Genomic DNA, 24808 nt, shown 5'->3' with positions numbered 1-24808 from the left:
GCAGTAATAAACTTAAAGCGGAACTAAACCCATTGGTTTTCAAGAACAGTTACAGTATATTCAAGGCATGCCATGAATGATAAAGACCTCATTTACACAGGATGTACTATACTATATGCCCATGCAGAGCTGTGTTTACAGACACAGGGATGCCCAGGTGTTCCGTGCAACCCTGTGTAGACAGTCCCATTGATGTTGGATGCATGGACACAACTGCTGTGTCCCAATATGACATCTGCGTGAGGGCAGGTGCTTGTCCCCAAAGTCACACGGTCTGTATTCAAAACATGCATCTGCAATGTCATACTGGGACACAGCCGCTGTGTGCGTGCAGCAGCTTTGTCTCAAATGACATCCATAGACCTGCCTGCACAGGGATGCATAAAACACATGTATGCCCTGTGTGAATGAGGCCTGTCACAGTTGAGTTCCAAAGCAAATTGTCAAGCCATCAAACGACTGGTGTCTTGCTGATCACATGTGGAGCTCTATGGCAACTGCAGATCAAACAGATGGCAGCTTCCTTGTCAGCAGGATTTGGTTTTGTTTCAACTGTAAACCACAGCCATTCTGTATCAAAGAACTAATTCAAAATAACATTCTTTAATAACTCATAAAAGTTTAGTCTCCTCTTAGGCTTCAATTGAAAAAAAAAATAATATACGGTCAGGACTCAAATGCAAAGAGAGATACAGCGCAAATTACATTTCAGCATTCTCTGCAGCTAAAGTGGGGTTACTCGCTTTAGTGTACATCGGTTGGGGGGAGGAAAAAAAAAAAAAAAAGAAAAGAAGGTTTTCCTGAACATTCAATTTTTTGGAGTACAGTACATGGTATTCATAAACCTTGGGTTATAGGCTTGTACCTTCGAGTGATTAGACACTAAACTCTTAAAGAGAATACCTCTGCCCCCACAACCAACCACACACCTATAACCATCCCTCCCTTGGTCATTGAGCCCTCTGTTTGTAGAATGCAATGCATAACCACCAAGTAATAGAGGGGAGGAGTGTCCTGTAATGCAAGATATGGAACTTCTAGGCAAGTCAAACCACCTCCTCTAAATCGTACAGTACAGGACACGGGCATAGAATTCAGAGACCGTAGCATGTTCCCAGGCAAAGAATTTGTGGGGTGGGAAAAACATAGACAATAGGAATATGCAACAGGTCCCCACATATATGGGTTGACTAACCCAAACTCAGAACGTGAAGGATAAAGCGTAACCGGAGCCACTAGAATGGACATATCCTCTAGAATAAGCAGAACATTTTAAATAATATATCTCTATATCTCTCTCTCTCTCTATATATATATATATATATATCCCATTGTATATGTGTAAGTATTGAAGCCGTCACCATTTTTCTAGGTAAATACATTTTCTAAAGGTGCTATTGACATGAAATTTTCACCACTTGTCTGTAACAACTCATCCATACATACAAAGAAACCATAACAAATAAGTTCAGAAATGAAGTTATGTCTAATAAAATGGAATGACAAAGGGAAAAAATTATTGAACACCTGAAGAAAGGGAGGTGCAAAAAGGCATGGAAAGCCAAGACACCAGCTGACAATCAGTAATTGGAAAGCAATCCTGCCCCTTGTCAGTGCAAATTAATATCAGCTGGTTCAGTCTCAACTGATGGCCTATAAAAAGGTGCCTCACTACGAAGGTGTCACACAAGAAACATCTCATGATGGGTAAAAGCGCTCTCAAAACCTTCACAACCTTATTGTCGCAAAACATACTGATAGCATTGTTTACAGAAGGATTTCTAAACTTCTGAATGTTTCAGTGAGCACTGTTGAGGCCATAATCCGGAAGTGGAAAGAACACAATTTCACCATAAATTGACCAGCCATGACCAGGTGCTCCTCGCAAGATTTCTGACAGAAGAGTGAAAAGAGTTATCAGAAGAGTTGTCCAAGAGCCAAGGACCACTTGTGGAGAGCTTCAGAAAGACCTGGATTTAGCCGGTACAATTGTTTCAAAGAAAACAATAAGTAATGCATTCAACCACCATGGGTTGTATGCACACTTGCCACGCAAGACTCCATTGCTGAATATAAAGCATGTTGAAGCTAGTTTAAAGTTTGCTGCACAACATTTAGACAAGCCAGTGAAATACTGGGAGAATATAGTCTGCGCAGATGAGACTAAAATTAAACTCTTTGGATGCCATAAAACACACCATGTTTACAGATCAAATGGCACTACACATGACCCCAAAAACACTATACCAACAAAGAAGTTTGGAAGTGTTAACATCATGGTGTAGGGCTGTTTTTCAGCATACGGTACTGGCAAGCTTCAGGTCTTTGAAGGTAGGATGAATGGAAAAATGCATTCTTGATAAAAAAAAATCTACTGCCATCTACCAGGATGATGAAGATGAATTGAGGATGGATATTTTCAGCAAGACAATGATCCCAAACACAAAGCCAAGGAAACAATTGTTTTCAGGGCGAGTTAGCACCACATGCAGTCCAGTGTGTTTTTTTTATGCATAAAAAATGCATGGAAAGTAGGTTATATGGTTTTCAATGGCATAATTCACACCAGTGTTTGCAGCGTCAGAAAGAAAAAAAAAAGTAGCACGTGCTGCATTATTCCTGCACTGGAACACTGTAAAACGCATCAAACGTGTCAAAAACGTGCATGCAGAAAAGTATCTGGAACACATTCAGACTGCATATGTATGGCGTGAACTGGCCCTTAAAGAAAATAAAGCGGCTAGAATGGTCCAGTCAATCACCTGACTTGAATCCAATAGAAAATGTATGGAAAGAACTAAAGATCACAGTTCACAGAAGAGGCCCAAGGAACCTTAAACATTTGAAGACTGTGTGTGGAAGAATGGGCCAAAATCACACATGAGCAATGCATGCGACACACCTGTGAAACACAGTTCAGATATCAAAGACCTGACGAACGCCTTGCTTCTCCCAAACCAAGTGGCTATTCTGAAAGTAAAATCACACGGCAACTGAACTCGAAGGAAGCTTGAGCCAATCATCTAGCGGATTCAGCTGCCAGACAGCCATTGGTCCATGGGAAGTGGACAGCAGGGTGGTAGAAGAAGACCACCCGTGCTTGCCTTACAGACTCTCCCAGTGGACAGAGTTTATCTGAAAGAACTACAGGAAGCAGCAAGTCCGGATGAGAAGGAAAGCTGGAAATGGATTGGAGCAACTCTCAGAGATGGACTATTCGAGTGCAAGAACAAGCCTTGTCTACCCAGGATTATGCACCCAGCCATGGTGCAATAGGCACATGAAGTTGCCCACTTGTCAAAGACGCTTATGAACTCTCTCGTCAACAAATACTATGTAGCACCAGAAATTACTCCACTGACCAACTTCTTCAGATAATGCACTATCTGTGCCAAATGCACTGAAGAGGCCCCACCTTCCTAGTTTTTCACACACCCTATCACCCCCAGAGTAGTGGGAAGGTCGAGAGAATGAACAGTATCTTAAAGAATTAAATGATACACACCTAAGGGAGAACACTCCCTATTCCCTTATGAGATTTTGTTTGGTTCAGCCCTAGACTTGGTTGTTACTTTCCACAACAGTTACAATCTGATGAGTTGACTAATTTTTTAACCGCATTTATCATGAGAATTAACCTAAATGCATGCCCAGGTGTTTTCTTCCATTCCAGATCCATAACATTTGGCGCCCAACGTGGGGCCCCCAGGTTCTGTCCAAAGGGAGACCACGACTGAGGGACTGAGTGGCTGGCCTGGACAGACCAAGAGGGCTTGCGCCACCTTAAGAGTACGGTAGGTACATTTATACTTACCACTGTACGACTTGTTTTTCTCTGGTCTGGCCACTGGTCTTGCTGGCTTCCGGAGGTCGTCCAGAGGCAGGTAATTATTATTCCTCGCTTGGGGCTGTTTAACAAACCTGCCACTGGATCTCTGCTGACTGCATTATTTTTTTCAGTTTCTGTCGTCCTGAAGGATTGCAACTCAGCAGACCAAAAGTAAAGTTGCAATCGAGTGTCCTGACTCAGGTGAGCTGTTGGTCCCTGAGAAGACAGAACCTTGCAACAAGTGTCTAAGGACAGTGACTCGGGGTTGACAGTGTGAGAGACTCCTGAGGGTTTAGCTCAGCTGCTGAGGCTTCGCAGTGCAAGGGGTGACAGGGGTAATGTCACGTCCTAAATGTGTATGTGGATTAATGTTTAGCATCCATGAGGGTGGTTGTAGTTTATGATACAGCCAGGAGAGTGTGAGGGGACAGGGAGAGAAGCCTGTTAATATTTCCTTGCAGCTCTACGAGCCTCCATCCTTGATTTGCTGTGTAGAATGGAGCAGTGGAGGAGGGATATTAACCCATTAGTTGCCCATACTCCCCTCTGAAGCCGTCAGCCGGGACTGCAGTGAAGGAATAGAATAGCGTGAGAGAGCTTGGATATGAGTTGGGTGACCCAGAGAGAGATGAGGAAGTAATCAAACTGAGCAGATGTCAGTGTGGTTACTCCCGTCGTGCATGCACATCTACCACTTTATAATTAGGAGCAGCAGACATCTAACCTGAGCCTGATTGCGGTTCTGATCCATAACAATTGCAAGGGCAGGGATTGTAGAAGCCAACGCTAGAAGATGGATAAGGGGAGGAGCCTGGCAGAGTATAACTCTGGACAGAACTACTTGTTTTAAAGCCATTAGTTGTCTGAGGAATTGTGCAATGGATGCAGAAAATTCCTCTGCAGACAATTACTGCTGTGTCTCAATATATAGGCAGCTTTGTATGCACGAACAGGTGCTATGAGGAGTTCCTTTGCCAGTGGTAGGGAAGACTGTGCACTTTTTGTTCCCACAAATAGAGTTTTCTTTTGGTGGTATTTGATTGATCACGTCTGCGTTTTTAATATTTTTCGCTATAAACAAAAAAAGTAAACTTTTACTATAATAAATATCCCCAAAAAACATATATAAAAGAAAAAAAACTAATTTCTTCCTCAGTTTAGGCCGATATGTATTCTACATATTTTTTTGGGGGAAAAAAAATAAAATAAAAAATTTCAATAAGCATATATTGATTGGTTTGAGCAAAAGTTATCACGTCTACAAAAATAGGCGATAGATTTATGGAATTTTTACTATTTTCTTTATTAGCAATGGCAGCGATCTGTGATTTTTATTGTGACTAAGACATAGCGGCAGACAGACACTTTTGACACTATTTTGGGACCATTAGCATTTATGCTGCGAACAATGCTATAAAAATGCACCGATTACTGTGTAAAGGTCACTGGCAGGGAAGGGGTTAAACACTAGGGAGCGAACAAGGGGTTAAGTGTGTTCCCTGGGAGTGTTCTAACTGTAGGGGGGATGGGCTCACTAGAACATGACAGAGATCACTGCTCCTGATCACTGGGAGCAGTAGATCCCTGTCATGTTACTAGGCAGAACAGGGAAATGCCTTGTTTACATCTCCCTGTTTTGCCTCTCCGTGTCACGATCGCGGGCCACTGGACAGACAGAGTCCGTGGGACCCGCGGGCACCCACTAGTCACCCATGACACAGCGACTTACGGGCACATTGTTCTGAAAACCGTGCCACTTTGCCGACGTATATCAGGGTGAGCTGGTCGGCAAGTGGTTAAAGATGAGAGGTGCCTCTAAGTGTAGCAATATGGTTACATTTAATGAAGGTAGAACATTTAGACCCCTTTCACACTGGGGCGTTTTTCAGGTGCTTTCGGGCTAAAAAATAGCACCTGATAAACAAAACCCCTGCAGCCCCAGTGTGAGAAACCGAGTGCTTTCACACTGGGTCGGAGCGCTCGCAGGACATTAGAAAAAGCAGTGAATACACTGCTCCTCCATGCCCCTGCCATTGGAATCAATGGGCCTGCAAGCGCTTTGGCAGTGGCACATTTAACCTAATATTCGGCCGCTAGCAGGGGTTAAAAGCACGCTGCTATTGTCCAAACAGCGGTAAAGCTAAAGCCCCCCACCGCAGTAAGAAAGCAGCCTTAGCAACTCACATGGTTGATGATTAAAACAGGCACATCTAAGTATGCAGGTATCCAGGGTAAATCTGTCCACATAGACCGTCCTCTGCAGTGCCATCAACATCATCCCTTCCACGCTGCGCTCCACGAGCGTTTCCAAGCCTCGCTTTCAGATCGCTCTACTGCAGGGTCTGCCAGGTCACAATTGCAGACTGACAGCGGTGAGGAGGATGGTCAATGTGGACCGCTTTACCCCTGATGCCCGCATGCTTAGATGTGCCTCTAAGCATCTCACATGGTTGATGATTAAATGTTGTAAATTCATTAAATGTAACCATATTGCTACACTTAGACATGCCTCTTCTCTTTTATACTCTGAAGCTCCTGCTAGATTTTGCTTTTAATCTGCTTGTAGAGGCTGCCATTTGTGGATAGACATTTTATTGTTTCACAACCTGGTCACATTGCTATAATCTGTTTATATGGACTATAAACTGAAGGACTTATAAATAAATGCTTATGGAATCCAGGGTTTTATTGTATAGAACATAGTAAGGAGTTGAAGATTCTGAATAGAAAATAAAGTTCAGAGAAATTTCCTCCGAGGTCTATTACTTTTGGACACTAGCAAAAAATGAAGGGTTTTAGGGGATGGTCTCAAGAGCTGCATTGCCAGTGTCCAATCACCTGAAGATATGAGCCTATAACCCATGATTTATGAATATTATGCCTATGTCCTGTACTAGACAATGAAGATATAGTTAAGTGTAAAGGAAAAACATCAATGTTTTTGGTGTTTTACAATGGAAAGGTCTAACGTGTTAGAAAACTTTAAAGTAAATCTGGCGATAAAAAAAAAAAAAAGGCAGATACTACACTTGTAGGTTTGACTTCTGACATGATGTTAGTGTACTGGAATCTATGGAAGGATACAGAAGTGTACACAAATAAAGGCTAACTACAAATTTTGCAAATAATAAATACATTCATATTTGCAGCAAAGAAATGCGCATTTGTTTTTTTTTTGCAAATGAGTCTGTAAAGCATTGCAGCTGGGACCAAGTGAATCACGAGTGCAGTGCAGATTCTTCCTAGTGACTTGTCCGTATAAAGGTCTGGACTTTCAGTTACTGAGCTGGAGGAAGTATCAACTGACTTAGAGGGCGGTAATCGCCACATTTGTGTTCCATTGAGAGCTACATATCTGTCTGCTACGGGGTAGCCAAATATGAGCAACAAACTAAAAGGCGGAACCTTCATGTGGGCATGGTGGCTTACACATTTACAAATGTGTGCAAACAAACCCTCTATTTTTAGAGTGACTTGTTAGGACAATTTGTTTTTTTTTGCAGGCTGGCTAGTAAGTGTGCTGGGAAATCTTGTTTGTTTGTGAGAAGCGCGTTGCCCTTCCATGTGCAACTTACTGCAAAGGCTAGTTATGGGTTGGATGTCACTTTTTTGTACAGTTGGTTGAATTGAGTGTGGAGATGCACTGGATGCCTTCAGCCGCCTCTGTGCTCTTGCTGGACCTCATATGCATCCCTGTACCTTTGAGGAGTGAGCTCCCTCCAGGCACACTTGCCCTTAATCTAATAACTGCTATATGTGCTCCAAACTTGGGAGACAGAAAATGATAGCGTTAGAACTGCAGTATACAGAGGAGCCTTGATGTGGGCACTATAGCTTGTGCATATATTTGCAAATGTGTGCAAACAAAACACCCTCTCAACGTGAATGGTCAATGTGGTTGTTTTGCAGACGGGCTGGTAAGTGTGCTGGGAAATCTTTTGTTTGTTTAAAAGGTGTAGTTAGCCTTTAATTCTGTATTGATATATTTTATGTGGCTCCTTATGAAATAATTTTATCCTTCATCATTACCTGGATCACATTTTAGAAAAAGTTTTTACTTACTCCACAATCATTCGCTCCGTCTCCACACATGCCAACATAGTAACTGTAAAACAAGCAAGAAATAGCTGTAGTATTTAATAATCATATGGATGGGAATTGCTGCAGACAAGGCAGAAAATGTTTGGTCAGAGCTGTATATAGTCTCTTGCTTGCTATGTCTTACGAAGCTCAAGCATTATATCACACACCTTAGGGCTCATGCACAATGCAGCTCCAAAAAAAGAAGCTGCTTTTACAGGCATTTGAGCTTTTATTTTCCTTTAAGAAGTTGGGCATTTTTGTGCTCTTTTGCACGTTTTTATTGCGCTTCTTTGAGCATAAGTTTTATTTAATTTTTTTAAACAAAACCTCCCTTCAGCAAATTTTTGTATTTTGTTTGTTTGAGATTCTTTCAGCTTTTTCACGTTTTTGTGCCCTAGGTGGTCTTTTCTGCTCGAAAGCTCCTCTCAAAAACACTAGCTTGGTGGGTTTTTCTGCCTGTAAGAGTATATGCCTATAAACTCCTGAAAGAGCCAAAGTGTGCATGAAAACATTGGCAAACACGGAGGGGAGTTTCCAGGCAAAAAAAAGAGCGCTCAGAAAAACTTCTTAAAGATGCCATGTGCATGAGCCCTAATTTAGACAGCAGGTTGAACTGAAAAACAAAAAACAAAAAAACTAAGGGTTTGTTCACTCCAGATGCATTTGGGGCTAAACTTGCAGCTATTTCCAGTGCAGCTGAAATTCACAGGCTAAGCAAAGAAAGCAAAGGTTTGGTTTTCTATGTATTAGTTCACACCACAGCGTTGCTGTTGTGTGCATTGAAAAAGGTACTGCCTGCAGCTAGGGGGTGGAGAGTCAAAGACAAAACGTACTAAAAAAAAAAAAAAAAAATAATAAAAGTTCAAGAACTATAGTAAATCCTGTATAATAAAGTATGCTAAAAAGGCATCTTGTGGAAAGAAATGATGATGATGATATGAACTTTTTACTTTGCTTGTATTGCTCATCATTATATGTACTTCTATTGTTCAATACCATCTATAGATAACCTACAGCCCCTCAGAATTAACAAGATAGAATGACAAAGTGTACTCTTGCTCATGTACAAGGATGGTCATTTCATTTTTTTGTTGCCACATAATACTTATGGTAAACTTATGAAGAGAGTTTACAAAGTTTGCAAATACCACATACACTATATTACCAAAAGTATGAATGAACGAGTTTTGGGTGGAGGAACTTGACCCTATGGAACATCTTTGGGATGAATTAGAGCAGAGACTGCGAGCAAGGCCTTCTCGTCCACATCAATGCCTGACCTCACAAATGCGCTTCTAGAAGAATGGTCAAACATTCCCATAGACACACTCCTAAACCTTGTGGACAGCCTTCCCAGAAGAGTTGAAGCTGTTATAACTACAAAAGGGTGGGACATTAAAGTTCATGTGCCTGCAAAGGCAGGCATTCCAATACGTTTGGTAATATAGTGTAAATATACCCACCCTAAACAAATCTAACTGTACATTACCTACCTGAGGAAATGTCACATGCATGTTTCAGTTCAAACAATAAAAGCTAATTGACTATTTATACACCTGAACGCATTAATCCATGCAGTTCCATCATCTCTCCAGTGAATAAGGAATGACATAAATTGACAGTAGTGGGTTGCAGCACTTACTCAACATTCTGCAGTTCCTCCACCAACTGTGTCTTCTGATCCGGGGCCATCCTGGCAAACACTGTACCATGCAAAACCAGCTAGGACAACACAAAACAATTAGGAAAACTGTACATACATTTGACTCCAATCTCTGAATATTACATGTGCCACACCTTTGGAACCAGGTCCTGAAAGTGTTCCAGAATTACTGAAAATGATTTCCCATTCATCGCAAAATGGTAATCAACCGTCAGATTCTCATCTAAACTGTCATTCACTGCTTTCATAGGAATAGCCTGAGAACAAAAGTGAGAGAAACTTTAAAATAATCACAACATCAATTACTAACAAAAGTGAATTGCTTGCAAGCCACATGCATGGAGAACAAATAACTGGTGGCTATGGTTTAAATAAAACATTTCGTATTTGCGACACATTTATAAATAACAGCAAAGTCAGGTACACCTACAAAACATCTGTCATCACACTGTCAACTGCATCCTCTTAAAAATTGTAGTTCTGATTGACATCTCTTATGAGGCTGCAGTAAGTGCATAAATACAAAATGTTAATTTTGACTGCTGCGCATCCTTAATGAAGGTAATGTAATATTTTTATGTACAAGTGGAAAAGATAGACAATATAACCTTCTTTGTTCACAACAAGCACTTTGAGCACAAACAAATCTAGTGTAGCTTAAATAGGGACCAGGTTAGACTTTGTGTAAGAGATTAAGCAGCTCATTTAAGCAGTGGTATGTGTCAATGATTTCCGAGTCCATTTCCAGAATAAGTAGAGGCATTCTGAGACTAGCTGATCAGGTAGCCATTTCCTGCCACTGGAAATAAACATCAGCGTTACATATTTTAGAATGGACCCAGATCTCTAATGAATTCATGACTTTGCAGACCCTAGTAGTAGTTGTAAGTAATGACCCTGAAAAGACCTGCTTCCTATAGACAATGTTGGCAAGCTCAAAGGGACTTTGATTTTTTTTTTCTGCCCCCAACTTACACAATAAGACCATTATCTCCCTTCCAGAACAACTTAATTTTAGGCTCTGTCCTTTTATTCCAATGGAATCCGAAAGACCCTAGATTCTCCCATTATGGCTGCTGCAGGCTTACGCTTTCTGATAACCCTACTCAGGTTTACGCTTTCTTATTATGATTTTTTTTTTCTAAAGTCAATAACCTAAGATAACTTGATTGTCATAACTTTTTTCTTCAGCCCTTTTCTCCTCCCTTCCCGAGTCCATCCTCCACGCATATAAGGAAGGGTAACTACTCTTAACCAAACAAAAAAGTCTCATGATAAAAAAATATACACAGGGAACAAAACTGGGTGAACAGTAGCCATATAGTGAATGTACAACATATAGAGTAAGCCAAAATACAAGGGTGCATGGAAAACTCTGCTTGTATTGGTAAAGTCCTGGAAGCGGCAAGGGCTAAAGTGACCATTGGGGGGAGACTGAAGGATCACAAGAGGCTATGATGTGCAGCAATATCATTTCCCCAGGACTTGTTCTGTCTTTCTGTAGTATTTGTATGTAAATTATATATATATATATATATATATATATATATATATATATATATATATATATATATATATATATATATACACACACACACACACACATACATATATATATATATATATATATATATATATATATATATATATATATATATATACACATACATATATACATATACACACACCTTTTTTTCTGATTTATAATGAATCATTTGTTCTACACAAGTAAAAATGTAAGTTCCTGTCAATGAACTTGAGTTTAGAACTCACCTCTGAGTTAATTGCATTTAAATTGCTCCTTGGCATGGTGTCTGCATAGTGCCAGTTAATTGTGGCAGCCTGGCCATCCTTTGGAGGTAGTGCTTCTGCTACAATAACTTTATCATGAGGTAGAATCATTCCACAGTCCCGGGCAACAGAAATTGCAGTTAACATGTTGTCTCCTGTAAAAGAAGTCAGTACAAGTAGTCCATAAATACACTAGTTTGCAGTCATTAAATGTGACTTACCTTATGCCCTTTTATTTCAAAAAGCATCTCCACTATGTAATGCTGTTAGTGATTAATTTTTTCAATTAAAATAATAAGCATCTTATATTTAACTGCTCTGTGCAATGCACAGAGTGGCTCCGAACTTCCACTTTTGGGGTCCCTGGCCAGCACTCTTCGCTCCTTTTCCCATCCAAGTGCCACCATAACAAGCCGCTTACCATGGTAAGCGGGTTGTGACCCAGCAATGTGCACTGTATGTAGCTGAAGCTACATGCAGTTTATACAGTGCTTAGAGCCATGCAGCATTTAGACCCCTTTCACACCAGGGGAGTTTTTCAGGCGCCAAAAATAGCACTTGTAAGGCGCTTAAAAAATGCCTCATCTGCAATCCCAGTGTGAAAGTCAGAGTGCTTTCACACTGCGCTGGCAGGTTGTCCAAAAAAAAAAAAAGTCCTGCTAGCAGCTTCTTTGAGGCGCTTAAGGAGTAGTGTAAACACTCAAAGGGCAGCACCAGCAAAGCGCCTTTGTGGGAGCTTTTAACCATTATTTAAGAGGCGCTTTTCGCACCAATAGCAGGGCGCTTTGACCCCCCCCCAGCGCCCAAAAAGCGCTTCTAAAACTACAGTAAGGCACAGCTAAAACTAGCGACACTTTACCACCAATGCCCCACTCTTTCAGTGTGCAAGGGCTCTTAGTGAAGGAAATAGTTTGTTTGGACCACCTTGGTCCAACTAACTATTTAAAGTTACAGGAAACATGGAAATCAGCTTTAAGACTTTAAAAACACTTTAAGCACCTTCACTGGTAAATGATGAATGCACTCAGTAGGAGCTAATCAACAACCAATTTAAAGTGTCATTAAAGGCAAAACACTTTTTTAAAATAAATTTAGGGAGAGTTATAACCCGTCGTTTTTTGTGCCATGTGTCCCACTGGGGAGGTTTCCCTTTACTTTCTGTCCCATAGCCAAAACAGGAAGTAAAAGGAAATCCTTCCAAAGTATTGGGGGATTCCCTGGGTGTCCCCATTGGAAGATTTCCCCTTTATTACAGTTTTAATATCAACCCAAAATTTGGAATTTTCTTTTACCTTCAATGATAATGGTTAACGGGACAAATAGAGAGGGGAAATCTCCCTAAGGGAACACAGAAAGCAATACAAGCTGACAGGGGTTCTAATCCCTCTCCATGCTGTCTAAAACCAAAAAAATTTGTCTTTAGTGACATCAACTGCTGGTGGGCGAGTGGCTATCACTCCAACTCACACTGATAAACACAGAAGCCTAATTTTATTCCAGGTGTAATGCCAGGATAAAGTCAGCATTGCAGCATACGGATATGACCTGGTGTAAATAAAATGTAATAAGCATGTACTTCTTGAGGTGTCTAATTTTCCCAGAGGACATGTAGGTATGCATAATACAAGATATGCAGCAATTGGGTTTCTTACTAATAGGAAATACAGCAATCTTGCAGACATACCACCGACTATGGTGTCAACTCGCTTATAACCAAAATAAAAGATGAAAAAAAAGGAACTAAAACTTCTGATCAAACTTTTTCACGCTTTTGCAGTCTCCAGAATTTCTTAGAGCAGTGAAAGGTATACTTCGAAAAATGCATGTCAAACTGCAGCAAGTACCACAAACAAAATGGCTATTGACAAACAAATCAAGCGATCGGTCCGATTTTGGGCATGCTTTCAATTATCACACCATTTCTGCTGTGCTACAGTGTAATAATGACTGATGATAAATAAAGAGCATCAGGCAAAGTTCTCCTCACACAAAAAACTCTTTCTAGATTAGTATGCAATCTATCCAGAGAGCAGGTGATGATTCCTCACACTGTTATGATGAAGCATGAAGGATATTAAGTGCTGTATGAGAGCCGTGCAAGTACTGTTGGAGACGGGGCACTTTCCCGATTACCCATGTGGTTTATATTGACAAAGAAGTTTATTCAGGTTGTTTTTGTGTCAAAAATGCACTCAGGGACGAGGAGCAATGGCAGAAGTATCACAGAGTACTACTGAATGAGACACTGTTTATAGCTAAGAAAGCTATTGCACTCAAATGGATTCAACCAAATCTGCCATTTGTTCATAAGTGAATAAGGACGATAAATCAAATGCTGCCATATGAAAAACTTGTGCATAAATATAGAGGGTGCCCAAAAATATAATACAATTTGGGATATGTGGTGTGCATCTAACCTCACCATTTCCAATAACTGAGAAGTCCATTGACGCAGGTGTACTGTATGCCAAATGGTAGGACTCTGACCTCTTAGTGTTGATTCCCAATATCCAGGAAAATAATGGTGAATCATTTTATGCTTTACAGCTTTTATTTTGTGATCCAAGCAGGCTATAAATAGGTTCTCAAATAACCTGGTACATGTTAAGTCAAATGTATTTTATTTGCTATGGTGCTAATGTTGAGAATTCTGTTGAATCCATTAATGTAATGCATATCCATTAATAAAAAAAGTGTTTAAAAATGCACTCAGTACTTTTTCTACTGAAATAAACACAGATTAGCTAAACTTTCTTTAAAGCCATTTGAGTCACCACTTTTTTCTCACCTGTGACCATGACCATACGTATGTTGGCTTTGCGAAGGTCTTCAAGTACAGCTGGAGTCTCCAGTTTTAATTTATTTTGCATAATAATCAACCCCAGGAATGTCATGTTGTTTTCAATTGCATCTCTGCAATAATTGAAAATGTTGCATCAAACTATTAGAAAGCACGTTTCCTATACATATACAACACTAATATTAAACAACACAATTTTTATACAAAGTTGACAGAATTATTTTTTCAGTCTAAACTTTTCCTTTTCTAGTATGGAATGGCTAGATTTCCCATCGTTTTAAAATTTTGGGCATCTGTGTGCCATTGGAAAGACTTCTTTGCAATCATATTCTGATAACTTTCTCACCTAACTACAGTTTTGATTACAGATAAACTAGCCAAACTAAACTTTAATGTTAAGAACACAAAATGATGCTAAAAGAAATATTGTGAAGTACAGTACTCCTTTAGGTGATTGAACGCTGGTAAAAGCTATGCTGGGAAGCACTCCCCCCCCCCCCCCCCGTGTACCTATATAACCCTCTGTTGAAAAAACCCAAACTTGTATGAATCCTGGGAATGGCTGCATAAAATGGTGCCTGTACTCTAAAACTGAGGGGAGGTGCTCAATATTGTATCACAATGAAACCCTCCACTCACTTGGGGTGTGTGCCTCCCATCACATGGGCCCCCCTGCCCCCCCCACCCGAGATGCCTTCGGCAACCCCTCTCTCAATGGTACCCTCCCTCACAGTAAGGCGATCACAGAGGAATAGGGGAAAGACCTGTATGCAGTACTCCAAGATATAAAATTTACAAGTACATTAAAATTCCTATTATTTTAATGGGACAATGCAGGACACAGAAGTGAATTCTTAGAGATATCCCCAAGCAATAAACCAAGATGTGGACAACAAAACAGTGAAATTTGTAGCAACTAGCCCACAGGAAAAAAAAAAAAAAAAAAAAAAAAAAAAAGAGTCAACGGACCCAACAGCCATCTGTTGAAAATGTTTTTGAAAAGAAAAACAAGTGGTGGGCCTGCGACTCTTGAGAAGAACCAATGTAAGATAAACTGGTTAGGTGGAAGAAAAGACCATCAATTTTAAATAAGTAAATGCTACAATGTTACCTATAGGACAGAGTTATAACAAGACAATAGTGGGGCCGTTTGTAGAGTCTGGGTAGGTTTTCCCAACATGCAAATTAAGGTTAGCCAATAAACAGTCTGATCTTGAAAGAAAAATACAGAAGTAGTAATCCATCACAACTCGAGCCTCACCAAGTGAGCAGGGTTGTACTGGTACACTGTGGAGCAGTTCCCAAAGTTTTTGCCAGTGTCCAATAATCTGTAGGTGACAGCATATAACCAATGGGCTAAAAGTCAACCCACGTGCCCTGTACAGTACAAATAAGAGGACTTTAAAAAAAATATATATATATATTTTTATTTTTTTGCGAGTTGGACTTTTTACCGCATGCAATAATTTATGCAAATGAGAAAGAAACAGATGTGCCACCACACTTCCTGCAAGTCTAACACACACTTAATATACACACGAGAAATATTTACTTGACAAAAAATTTCTAACTCAGCTCACCCAGACTTGCCTCACAGTATATTCAGGTGGGCAACAATGTCACCTTTCTCAATTGCACATACGTTGTAAATAAATTTAGTTTGTTGATCTCTCCACATACTGATTGGATAGTAATAGGGATAATTTATGTGCTGTACTTTCATGTAAACCCGCCCCTAAAGATACTTTGATGGCATTGTGCAATGCAATATAGCCATAATTAGCTCACACTGCTGTTCTTCCCTCTTATACTGCCAAAACATATACAACTTTTTTTTACATAACCAGATTAGGAGGTGGCGTTTTATACTTGCCTGGAGTTGGGGTTAAAATTATTAACTCCATCTGTGACACCACTGGTACCACACAATACAATAAAATGATTAGACAAAAATGAATTCCATACCTACTAATATTTTGGACTTTGTGCCATGCAATCTTTGACTCCAGTTTTCTGTGAGCAAGTGCAATAACACGGTATCCCTCCTTTGTGTAGTCCTCTAAAACAGTTGCAAAATCTGCTGGAACTACAAAAATAAAATTAACAAATAGTATTTAAACTAGTATAAATGAGCAAAACACAGTGTTCAATATGTATCTTTTGTAATAATTTTGTAGGTAAGATATCACCTAGAATAAGAAGTTCAAATTTGGGCACCAGTTAAAAAGGACATTTGGGAACTGGAAAAAAGTGCAGAAAAACAACCAAACTAAAAAAGGTGACAAACTACAATACTTAACCACTTCCCATCCCAGCCATAGTCATACGACATCCGCAGGAGGGACCTCCCATCCTGGGCGGGCGTCATATGACGTCCTGGGCTTCCCAGCCATCGCTGCGCCCCCGCTGCATCACTCAAAATCCGATGCGCATGCTTGGCGGCTGCGATATCCGCTGGGCACCCGTGATTGCCCGTTGACAGAGCAGGACCGTGGATCTGTGTGTTTCAACACACAGATACACGTCCTGTCAGGTGAGAGGAGGCCTATCATGTGTTCCCAGTACAGAGGAACACCGATCGGTCTCCTGCCCTTGTGAGTCCCCTCCCACTACAGTTAGAATCACTCCCTAGGTAACAATTAACCCCTAGATCGCCCCCGAGTGTTAACCCCTTCCAGGCCAGTGACATTTATACAGTAATCAATGCATTTGTATAGCACTGATCGCTGTATAAATGTGAATGATCAAAAAATGGCATCAAAAGTGTCCGGTATGTCCGCTGCAATGGCACAGTTATGATAAAAATCGCAGATCGCCACCATTACTAGAAAAAAAAAAAAAAAGAATAGTAACACCATAAAACTATCCCCTATATTGTAGACGCTATAACTTTTACGCAAACTAATCAATATACATTTATTGCATATTTCCCCAAAAATATGCAGAATACATATTGGCCTAAACTGAGGAAAAATGTTATCTTTTGTTTATAACGCAAAAAATAAAAGCCGCAGAGGTGATCAAATACCACCAAAAGACAGCTCTATTTGCGGGGGGGGAAAAAATTATAAAAATTTCATTTGGGTAGTGTTGCATGACTGCGCAATTGTCATTCAAATTGCGACAGCACTGAAAACTGAAAATTGGCTTGGGCAGGAAGGGGGTGAAAATGGCAAGTATTGAAGTGGTTAAACATTTTCACAGGTTACTAGAGTTATGGGCCGTACACAATAGGATTCTCCGGCAACAAATGTTGGATGCGAGTTTGTTGTCGGAAAGTCCGACCGTGTGTATGTTCCATACAACATTTGTTGTTGGACAACAAATGTTTGAGAGCAGGTTCTCAAATTTTCCAACAACAAGACTTGCTGTCGGAAATTCCGAGAGTGTGCGCTGGCTATTGAACTTAATTTTTCTCAGCTCGTCGTACGTCACCGCGTTCTTGACGTTCGGACTTTCCGACAACATTTTTGTGACCGTGTGTATGCAACACAAGTTTGAGCCAGCATCCTACGGAAAAAAATCCAGTTTTGTTGTCGGAAATCCTATCACATAGCCTTAGAGTTACAGAGGAGCACTAGAATTATTGCTCTAGGTCTAACTCTAACTTTTGCAGCGATGCCTCATGTGGTACGTACACCGTCTACATATGTTTGCGCGACCTATGTATGCTGTCGCTTCTAAGCACGAGCACAGAGGGATGGGGGGCTGCTTTAATATTTTATTACTATACAATTATTTATTTTTACACTGTCCCTTTAATTTTTTTTAGCACTTTTTTTTACATAAAGGAAGTAAACATCCCTTGCAATGGAAAGAAGGATGACAGGTCCTCTTTATGGAGAGATCCGGGGTCAAAAAGACCCCAAATCTCTCCTTTACCTTTAAATGCAAAAGATTAACAAAATGTTTTTTTATACTTTGCTTTAAAAAAATAAATAGAAAGGTTTACTTCCACCCTGGCCCAGAAGAGACGCCATGACATCGCTCCGGTCCTCCAATCCAGAGTCTTTTCACCTCTGTGACCAGCTGGCCGCACCATCAGATCGTTTCTTGGGTTGGTGGAAACGGAAAGCCCAAGAAACACTGGTGAGCGGTGGGGGTGGGAGTATAGGATTGTGTGTATAGTATAGTATAAAAAAATAAATAAAAAAAGCCCCCCCTTCTATTGGTTGAACTGGATGGACTTGTGTTTTTTTTCAACCAGACTATGCAACTATGTAGATACATTCCAGAGAAGAATAACAGTAGTTTACCTGTCTCTGGCTTACAAAGGCTGGCTACCACTTCAGGAGCTCCTTTCACATAAGCATCCATACGTTTTTCTCCAAGCACTTTGGCAACCACTGCCATACGCTGCAAAGCTGAAGAGAAAGGAAACTGCCGTACAATTCCAATCTCATATGAGGTCTGCAAGAAAGGTAAAAAAAGGGAGGGAAGTAAACCAAAAAAATATATATATACATACATACACATGGTTTAATAGAAAAAGTCACATAATTTCAACGTAAATATACAGTTTTCTGGAAAGCCCCAGTGTTTGATAGATGATGACTTTACAAACAGTACCATGAAGACCAAGGAGCTAACGCTATCTGGGAAAAAGCACTGTGGCCATCTGACCATCAAACCTATATGAGCTGGTTTCCAAAAGAGTGGGAAATAATGAGTGCTCCGCCTTCTCATTTTTGCAGCTATAACAGTTTCTACACTATTGGGAAGGTTTTCCACAAGATTTTAGTGGAAGTGTTTTTGTTTTTTTTTGTAGATGTCAGGCGCTGATGTTGGATAGGAATGTTCTTCAAATCATGCAGTTGAGATGGAGTGCATAGTGCAGTCAATCCCTTTTCACATCTTAATAGTGCTGTACAAGGAATGTTAGAAGGCTGATAAGGGAGATTCCGGTACTTATTCTAGCACTCTTGTTTACATGAGAGCATTAAATTGCCTTATATTATGCTTAAAGTTCACCTTTAAAGGCCAAGTTCACCTTTCGGGGAAAAAATAATAAAAGCATGTATTTTTGCAGGAAAAAATAAAAAGAGTTTATTATTTTTTTCCCACAGGAGCCTGGGAAGCATTGCACCCATGATCAGTGGAGAAATGTCAGCTCCTGCAGACCAGCCCTGTAGCTTTAAGCCTGCAACTCTAATGATTACAAGCTGTGAAGTTTGTGAATGAACTACAAGAGCGCTCATCAACCCCCCTCACAGTTCATTGAGAACTGCAATGGCTGATGGTACTTGTAGTTTACAGATCGCTGTCAATAAATGACACGGCAGTGTGGGTGAACCCCTATTTTCAAAATGTGACAGCGAGGCTGGAAGAAGATCCCTCACCCACTGGCCACCGGGAGAAGAGTCGGAGTCAAGGAAAACTACAATTCTTGTCAGTACACCTACTCAATTACAAAAGTTTAAAACTAAATATCCAGATTCTAGCATTAGTCCAACCTGGACTGTTCTCTTTAAGTACATTATATTTTTATTAGGAGAATTACACAGTATCATCACAAAGTAACATCACTTCTCTAGGTAATGTCAGGAGACAAATGTGACCATACAAAGTTAAAACAACTATTCAATTCTATACCACTGAGCAACAATCAAGAAGCCTAAATTAAAAAAAAATTCAATTACTCATAGATTCTACAATAAAGGGTTTATTAGCTCACTCCAGCAAGACATAAATTGTGTGGTTGTAGAATGATACCATATGGCTACTAAACAATTATTTTAATTCTCAATTATGCCCCCTCTTCTGAAGATTAATGTTTTTACTATTAGGTCACCAGTATCCCACTCAAGGTCTGTGGTTTCTGCCATAAGCAGCCACAGTGTTGCTTAGTATTATTATTATTATTATTATAAAGGATTTATAAGGCGCCTACAGTTTACGCAGCGCTTTACAACATTAGGGTAGACATTACAATACAATTGAAGACAAGGGGAATCAGAGGGCCCTGCTACAGCATATAAAAGTCTTAGGGAAATATATGTGAAAAACAGCATTAAATGGATCATAGGTCTAAGCAGGACAATGTTCATTAGTGTGTTGGTGGTAACTGAATAAATCTTTGAGAGAGGTGCATAACGATCAGATGGGTTCAAACAGCAGACTTCTGCAAAACAGTTGTTCATGGCAGATTCAGCTGCACCCCAGCATTTTGGACATTCTTACTGAACAGCAGCTGCTGCTTGTCAGACACATGAGCACAAAACTAGAAGGTATCGTATACATAATCTGATCACTCGCTTTGCTATGGCTCAAAAACAATTTGGAATTACTTCTCCAGTTACATACCGTTTCAGCAGCTTTACTATATAAAAAGAAAAAAAATAGGGTTTTTAAAACAGCTTACCTGTAAAATCCTTTTCTTTGATGAACATCAGGGGACACAGAGCCATAGTAATTACTATGTAGGTTATATCGGACCGATAGGTGCTGGACACTGGCACTCCCCTAAGGTGTGTACTTCCTCCAAGTAACCCCTCCCATTACTGGGAGTCCTCAGTTTTTTAGCCAAGCAATACAAGTGTATAAGGAGAAGGGAGGGACCTCTGTGTCCCCCGATGTACATCATAGAAAAGGATTTTACAGGTAAGCGGTTCTAAAAATCCTATTTTCTTTTCTTACATCAGGGGACACAGAGCCATAGTAATTACTATGTGGGATGTCCCATCCCAATGGCAACTGAAGGGGGGGGGGGGGGGGGGGAGACAGAACAAAAAACAGAAGGCCAGAGGACTCATACTGCAGCCTGCAGTATATGCTATGCCCAAAGGCAATATCCTCATGACCTTTAATATTGATTTGATAAAATCTGAAAAACGTATGAACCGAAGACCAAGTCGCTGCCTTACAGATCTGAGCCATAGAGGCCTGAGGATGCACCACCCAAGAGGCACTAATCGCCCTGGATGAATGTACTCTTAATATGAGAAGGAAGAATTTTCTTTAAGCTGAAGCTAGAACAATCACTTTGACAAATCCATTTTGAAAATCGTGGATCTTGATGCTGCTTGTCCACATCCTGGACCCTCTGGCAGTACAAACAAAACCTGTGTTTTGCGAACCTGAGCGGTCGCTCTTAGATAGACACTGATTGCTCTTACTACATCAAGAGAATGTAGTGCTTTCTCTTCCCCAGATTAAGGCTCTGGGGAAAAATAAGGAAGAATAATATGGTTTAAACGAAAACCTGTTACCACTTTTGGAAAGAATTCAGGATGAGGACATAAAACCACCTCATCCTTATGCATGATGAAATAGGGCTCTTACAAGACAGAGCCGTTAGTTCAGATACTCTTCTAGAAGAAGAACTGGCAAACAGAAAAGATCTTTCTTGTCAAAGAACCAAGGGAATTTCTCAGTTCAAATGGCCGATTCAGCAAAGCTGATAAGACCAATTTTAAATCCCAAGGATTTAGAGGTGTCTTGATAGGGGGAATAAACCGTGCTACCCCCTGAATAAGCTACGCACCAAGAGTGGGAAGCAAGAGGCCATAGGAAAAGACACTGATAAGGCTGGGATCTGGCTCTTGATAGAAGTCCAGCTTCATTTCAGATTCAATGTGCATTAATCAGGAATCCTGCCTATTGACATACTTCGTGCCAACCCCCGGATCCACACCAAGAAACCTATGCCTTTCAGACTCTAAAGTTATTCTGGAAGCCAGCTTCCTGGCATTAGTCAGAGTAGACCGAAGGAGATCACCCAAGATCTTTTATAGAGTGGGATTCAACAGTCAAACCTGTTAAACTTTTTGTCCGTAAGGTAGGATGAAATACCAGACCCTGTGAAAGAAGGTCTGGCTATAATGGCAGAGTCCAAAGGACTCCTCCTGCCATCTTTATGATCTCGGTAAATTAAGATCTTCTGGGACCCACTGAAGCCGCCAGAATCACCTCCTTTTGTTCCTGCGGAGAAGGAGTGGAAGTAGAACTGGGAGGAACTGGAGGAAATGCATAGATCAGTGAAAACTGATCCCCTGGGAAGACTAATGCGTCTGTTCCGACTGCTAGCGGACCCCTTGTTCGACATAAAGTTGTCGATCTTGATAATGAACCTGGACGCGAATAGGTCCATGTCCGGAATACCCCATCTGACATATTGCTAGGAAGATGGGGTGAAGAGATCATTCTCCCAGAAATAAATTGTTGGAGTCTCAAGTAGTACACCTGAAAAATTTGAATTGCCGATAGGCAAGGAGTGTTATGTTCTGCCAAAACTAGAACACTATTCACCTCTTTATGGGCTGCACGACTTCTCGTGCCTCCCCTGGTGATTGATGTAAGCCACCGCCGTGGTCTAGTCAGACTGAATCCTGTCAGGACAGTCCTGTAGTCTGACCGCCAAGATTCTAGGGCCAGATGTACCGCCTGAAACTTCCAAAAAATTTGATAGGCAAGGTCCTCTAACCTGGACCATCTCCCCTGGACAGAATCTTCCAGGATAAAGATTTCCCCTTTTGCTGGATAGCAACCATCAATTTAGGCTCTGACCTATGTCGGGAGCCAAGCATATTGGAAACAAACAAGGCCTGAATCTTCTTTATTCCAGACCGACAGGATGATGTCTTGAAGCAGTCTTTGGTTAAAACTGCGCGTAAGGGACGGCCTTGAAGGAGGCCATCATTTGCCCTAAAAATCTCCTACACAGCCAAATGAAGGAATTTTCCTTTGTTCTGATAAGCTGAATTAATCCTACAATGGAACTGATTCTCGTCTGGGGTAAGACTATCTTCTTCTGTATGGTATCTATAACCAGCCACCAAGTAGCGTAATCTCCTTGATGGTTTTAAGGAGAATCTTCCTAGGTTGAGAATCCAACCTAAAGATTTCAGATATTTACGGCTGAGATCAGACTCAGGTTTTAGACCTAAGACTGAATAATCTATTAAAAGTAGATCTTCTAACAGGCTATGCCTTGAGCCCTTAACCTGGCTAAAGGAGATGCCAGAATCTTTCAGAACACTCGTGGTGCTGTGGCTAAGCCGAACGGAAGGGCCACAACTGAAAAAATTATTTTATATTTCAAAAAGCAGAAATTTCTGGTAAGCGGGAAACTTTGGCACATGGAGATATGCAACTCCCCCTCCTTGCAGGATGGACATAGCCGTTCTAATTATGAAAGTATCAGATGTTTAAGTGCCGATTTAGAGCTTTGAGATCTAGAATGGGTCTTACCTTTTTGTTTAGTTCTGGAACCTTAAAAGGTTTGAGCCCAAAACCCCCTGTTCTACTAAGGGAACCACTGATATCACCGACTGGTATAACAGCTAATCCAGAGCCAGGAAGAGAGACTTTATTTTTTCTGCATCCTTAGAAACATTCTCTGAGGAGACGGAAACTCTTATATAAAGACTGCTGCATCAGCAGCCCAAGAACCCCACAGGCAGCACCCAAACAGGGACCCGAACCCCGGACCCTCAGATCAAAGCCGACTGAGCCATTCGGGTTCCTGGAACTCTAGTCGTAACCTAGAGAAAAAATTGCAGAAATCCCTCTGCTCTTGACATTGTTCCTGCCAGACTGAGAATCGCAGGACCTTTCCCCTCACCCAAACGAGTGGGGGTGCTCCTTCAAGAGAAGGCTTTAGCATTCTGCTTCATGGGCTTTCTGTCCCCAAGATCCTGGTGCTGCCCTTGAGGACTTTCCCCTGAACCTCGTATACCTCTCAGGGGAAGATGACATTCTTTTGGAAAGGGTCTATAGCTTGTTGTACACCATTGACCCCTTAGAACCCTTAGAGGAGTTCTTGGTCCCTTTACCACTCATAGCTTACAACACAAAGCAGAGGCACTACCAGCAAAAGAATGCAAACTTCCTAGGCTATAGTACAGTACAATAACTGCTATTAATCCCAGCTTTTAAAGTACCATGTTGTCAAAGGGAATTGCCTGCATCACCAAACCTGACCAGCCAACCTCTCTGCTCTGGCCCTCCACCGCCAGGCAACAGCTTCATTCACAGTGCTTTAAAACACTTCCCCCCTCTTCCTTTTTCAAAGGAGCTGATTTTCCCACGCGAGCGGCATCCTGCAGCACTTTTGACTGGCCTGGTCTGACCTTTACAAAAAATATATATATATTTTTTTTTAAACAAGGTAGATGGTCTGGCATGTCCCTTGAAGAGAGAAAATCCAATCTGGAGCACAGGAAGAGATCAGAGCCTCCTTTTCTTACCAGAGGGTCTGGACCGGCTGAAGGAGAGGAGAGTGAAAGCTTCTGCTGTTTCCAGCATCAGGATAGTGAGCGCTCAATACAGCCCCCAGTGAAGACACAGACATGACAACACAATACATAGAAGGAGAAATTCCTGAGAAAATCTCCCTTACCTTATCCTCGCAGTAGGGTTTTATCAGAGATAAAAACCCAATCTTCACCCTTCATGATAGGCTCCAAGACCTTAAAAGGAAACCTTCAGGAACCGGTGAACTCAGGTTAACCCACAATCCTGGGCCTGTGACAGGACCCTGCCAGTAAAACTTTATGGCCTTACTACCAAAAAGTACTGGATCCCAGGGCCCAGCTCTCAAAGGGAAGCATTCGCAAGCATTCATTTAGCCCATTAGAAGACATCAGAACGGATCCGGCCAGCATAGCTGGCTCTCAAAGGATTACTGCCTGTGGAGCTCAGC

The 24808-nt window shown here is 41.0% G+C and overlaps 1 protein-coding gene across 2 annotated transcripts in view; it reads right to left on the bottom strand.

The window, feature by feature from the left end:
* ATP13A3 (ATPase 13A3) overlaps positions 1–24808 on the bottom strand; it is a 172425-nt gene that overhangs the window by 14056 nt on the left and 133561 nt on the right. For both annotated transcript variants that reach the window (XM_077487469.1, XM_077487470.1), the window contains exons 18-24: positions 18423–18576; positions 16132–16252; positions 14155–14279; positions 11349–11521; positions 9710–9832; positions 9555–9634; positions 7892–7934 (exon numbers count right to left, since the gene is read on the bottom strand). In XM_077487469.1, the coding sequence (XP_077343595.1) occupies positions 7892–7934; positions 9555–9634; positions 9710–9832; positions 11349–11521; positions 14155–14279; positions 16132–16252; positions 18423–18576 (819 nt within the window). The remainder of the gene's footprint in view (positions 1–7891; positions 7935–9554; positions 9635–9709; positions 9833–11348; positions 11522–14154; positions 14280–16131; positions 16253–18422; positions 18577–24808) is intronic.

The sequence above is a fragment of the Lithobates pipiens genome, unplaced genomic scaffold, assembly GCF_037356315.1.
Source record: "Lithobates pipiens isolate NorthernLeopardFrog02 unplaced genomic scaffold, aLitPip1_a1.2 Scaffold_18, whole genome shotgun sequence".
Taxonomy (NCBI): Eukaryota; Metazoa; Chordata; class Amphibia; order Anura; family Ranidae; genus Lithobates; species Lithobates pipiens.
This window is presented reverse-complemented; position numbering and strand designations above follow the sequence as displayed.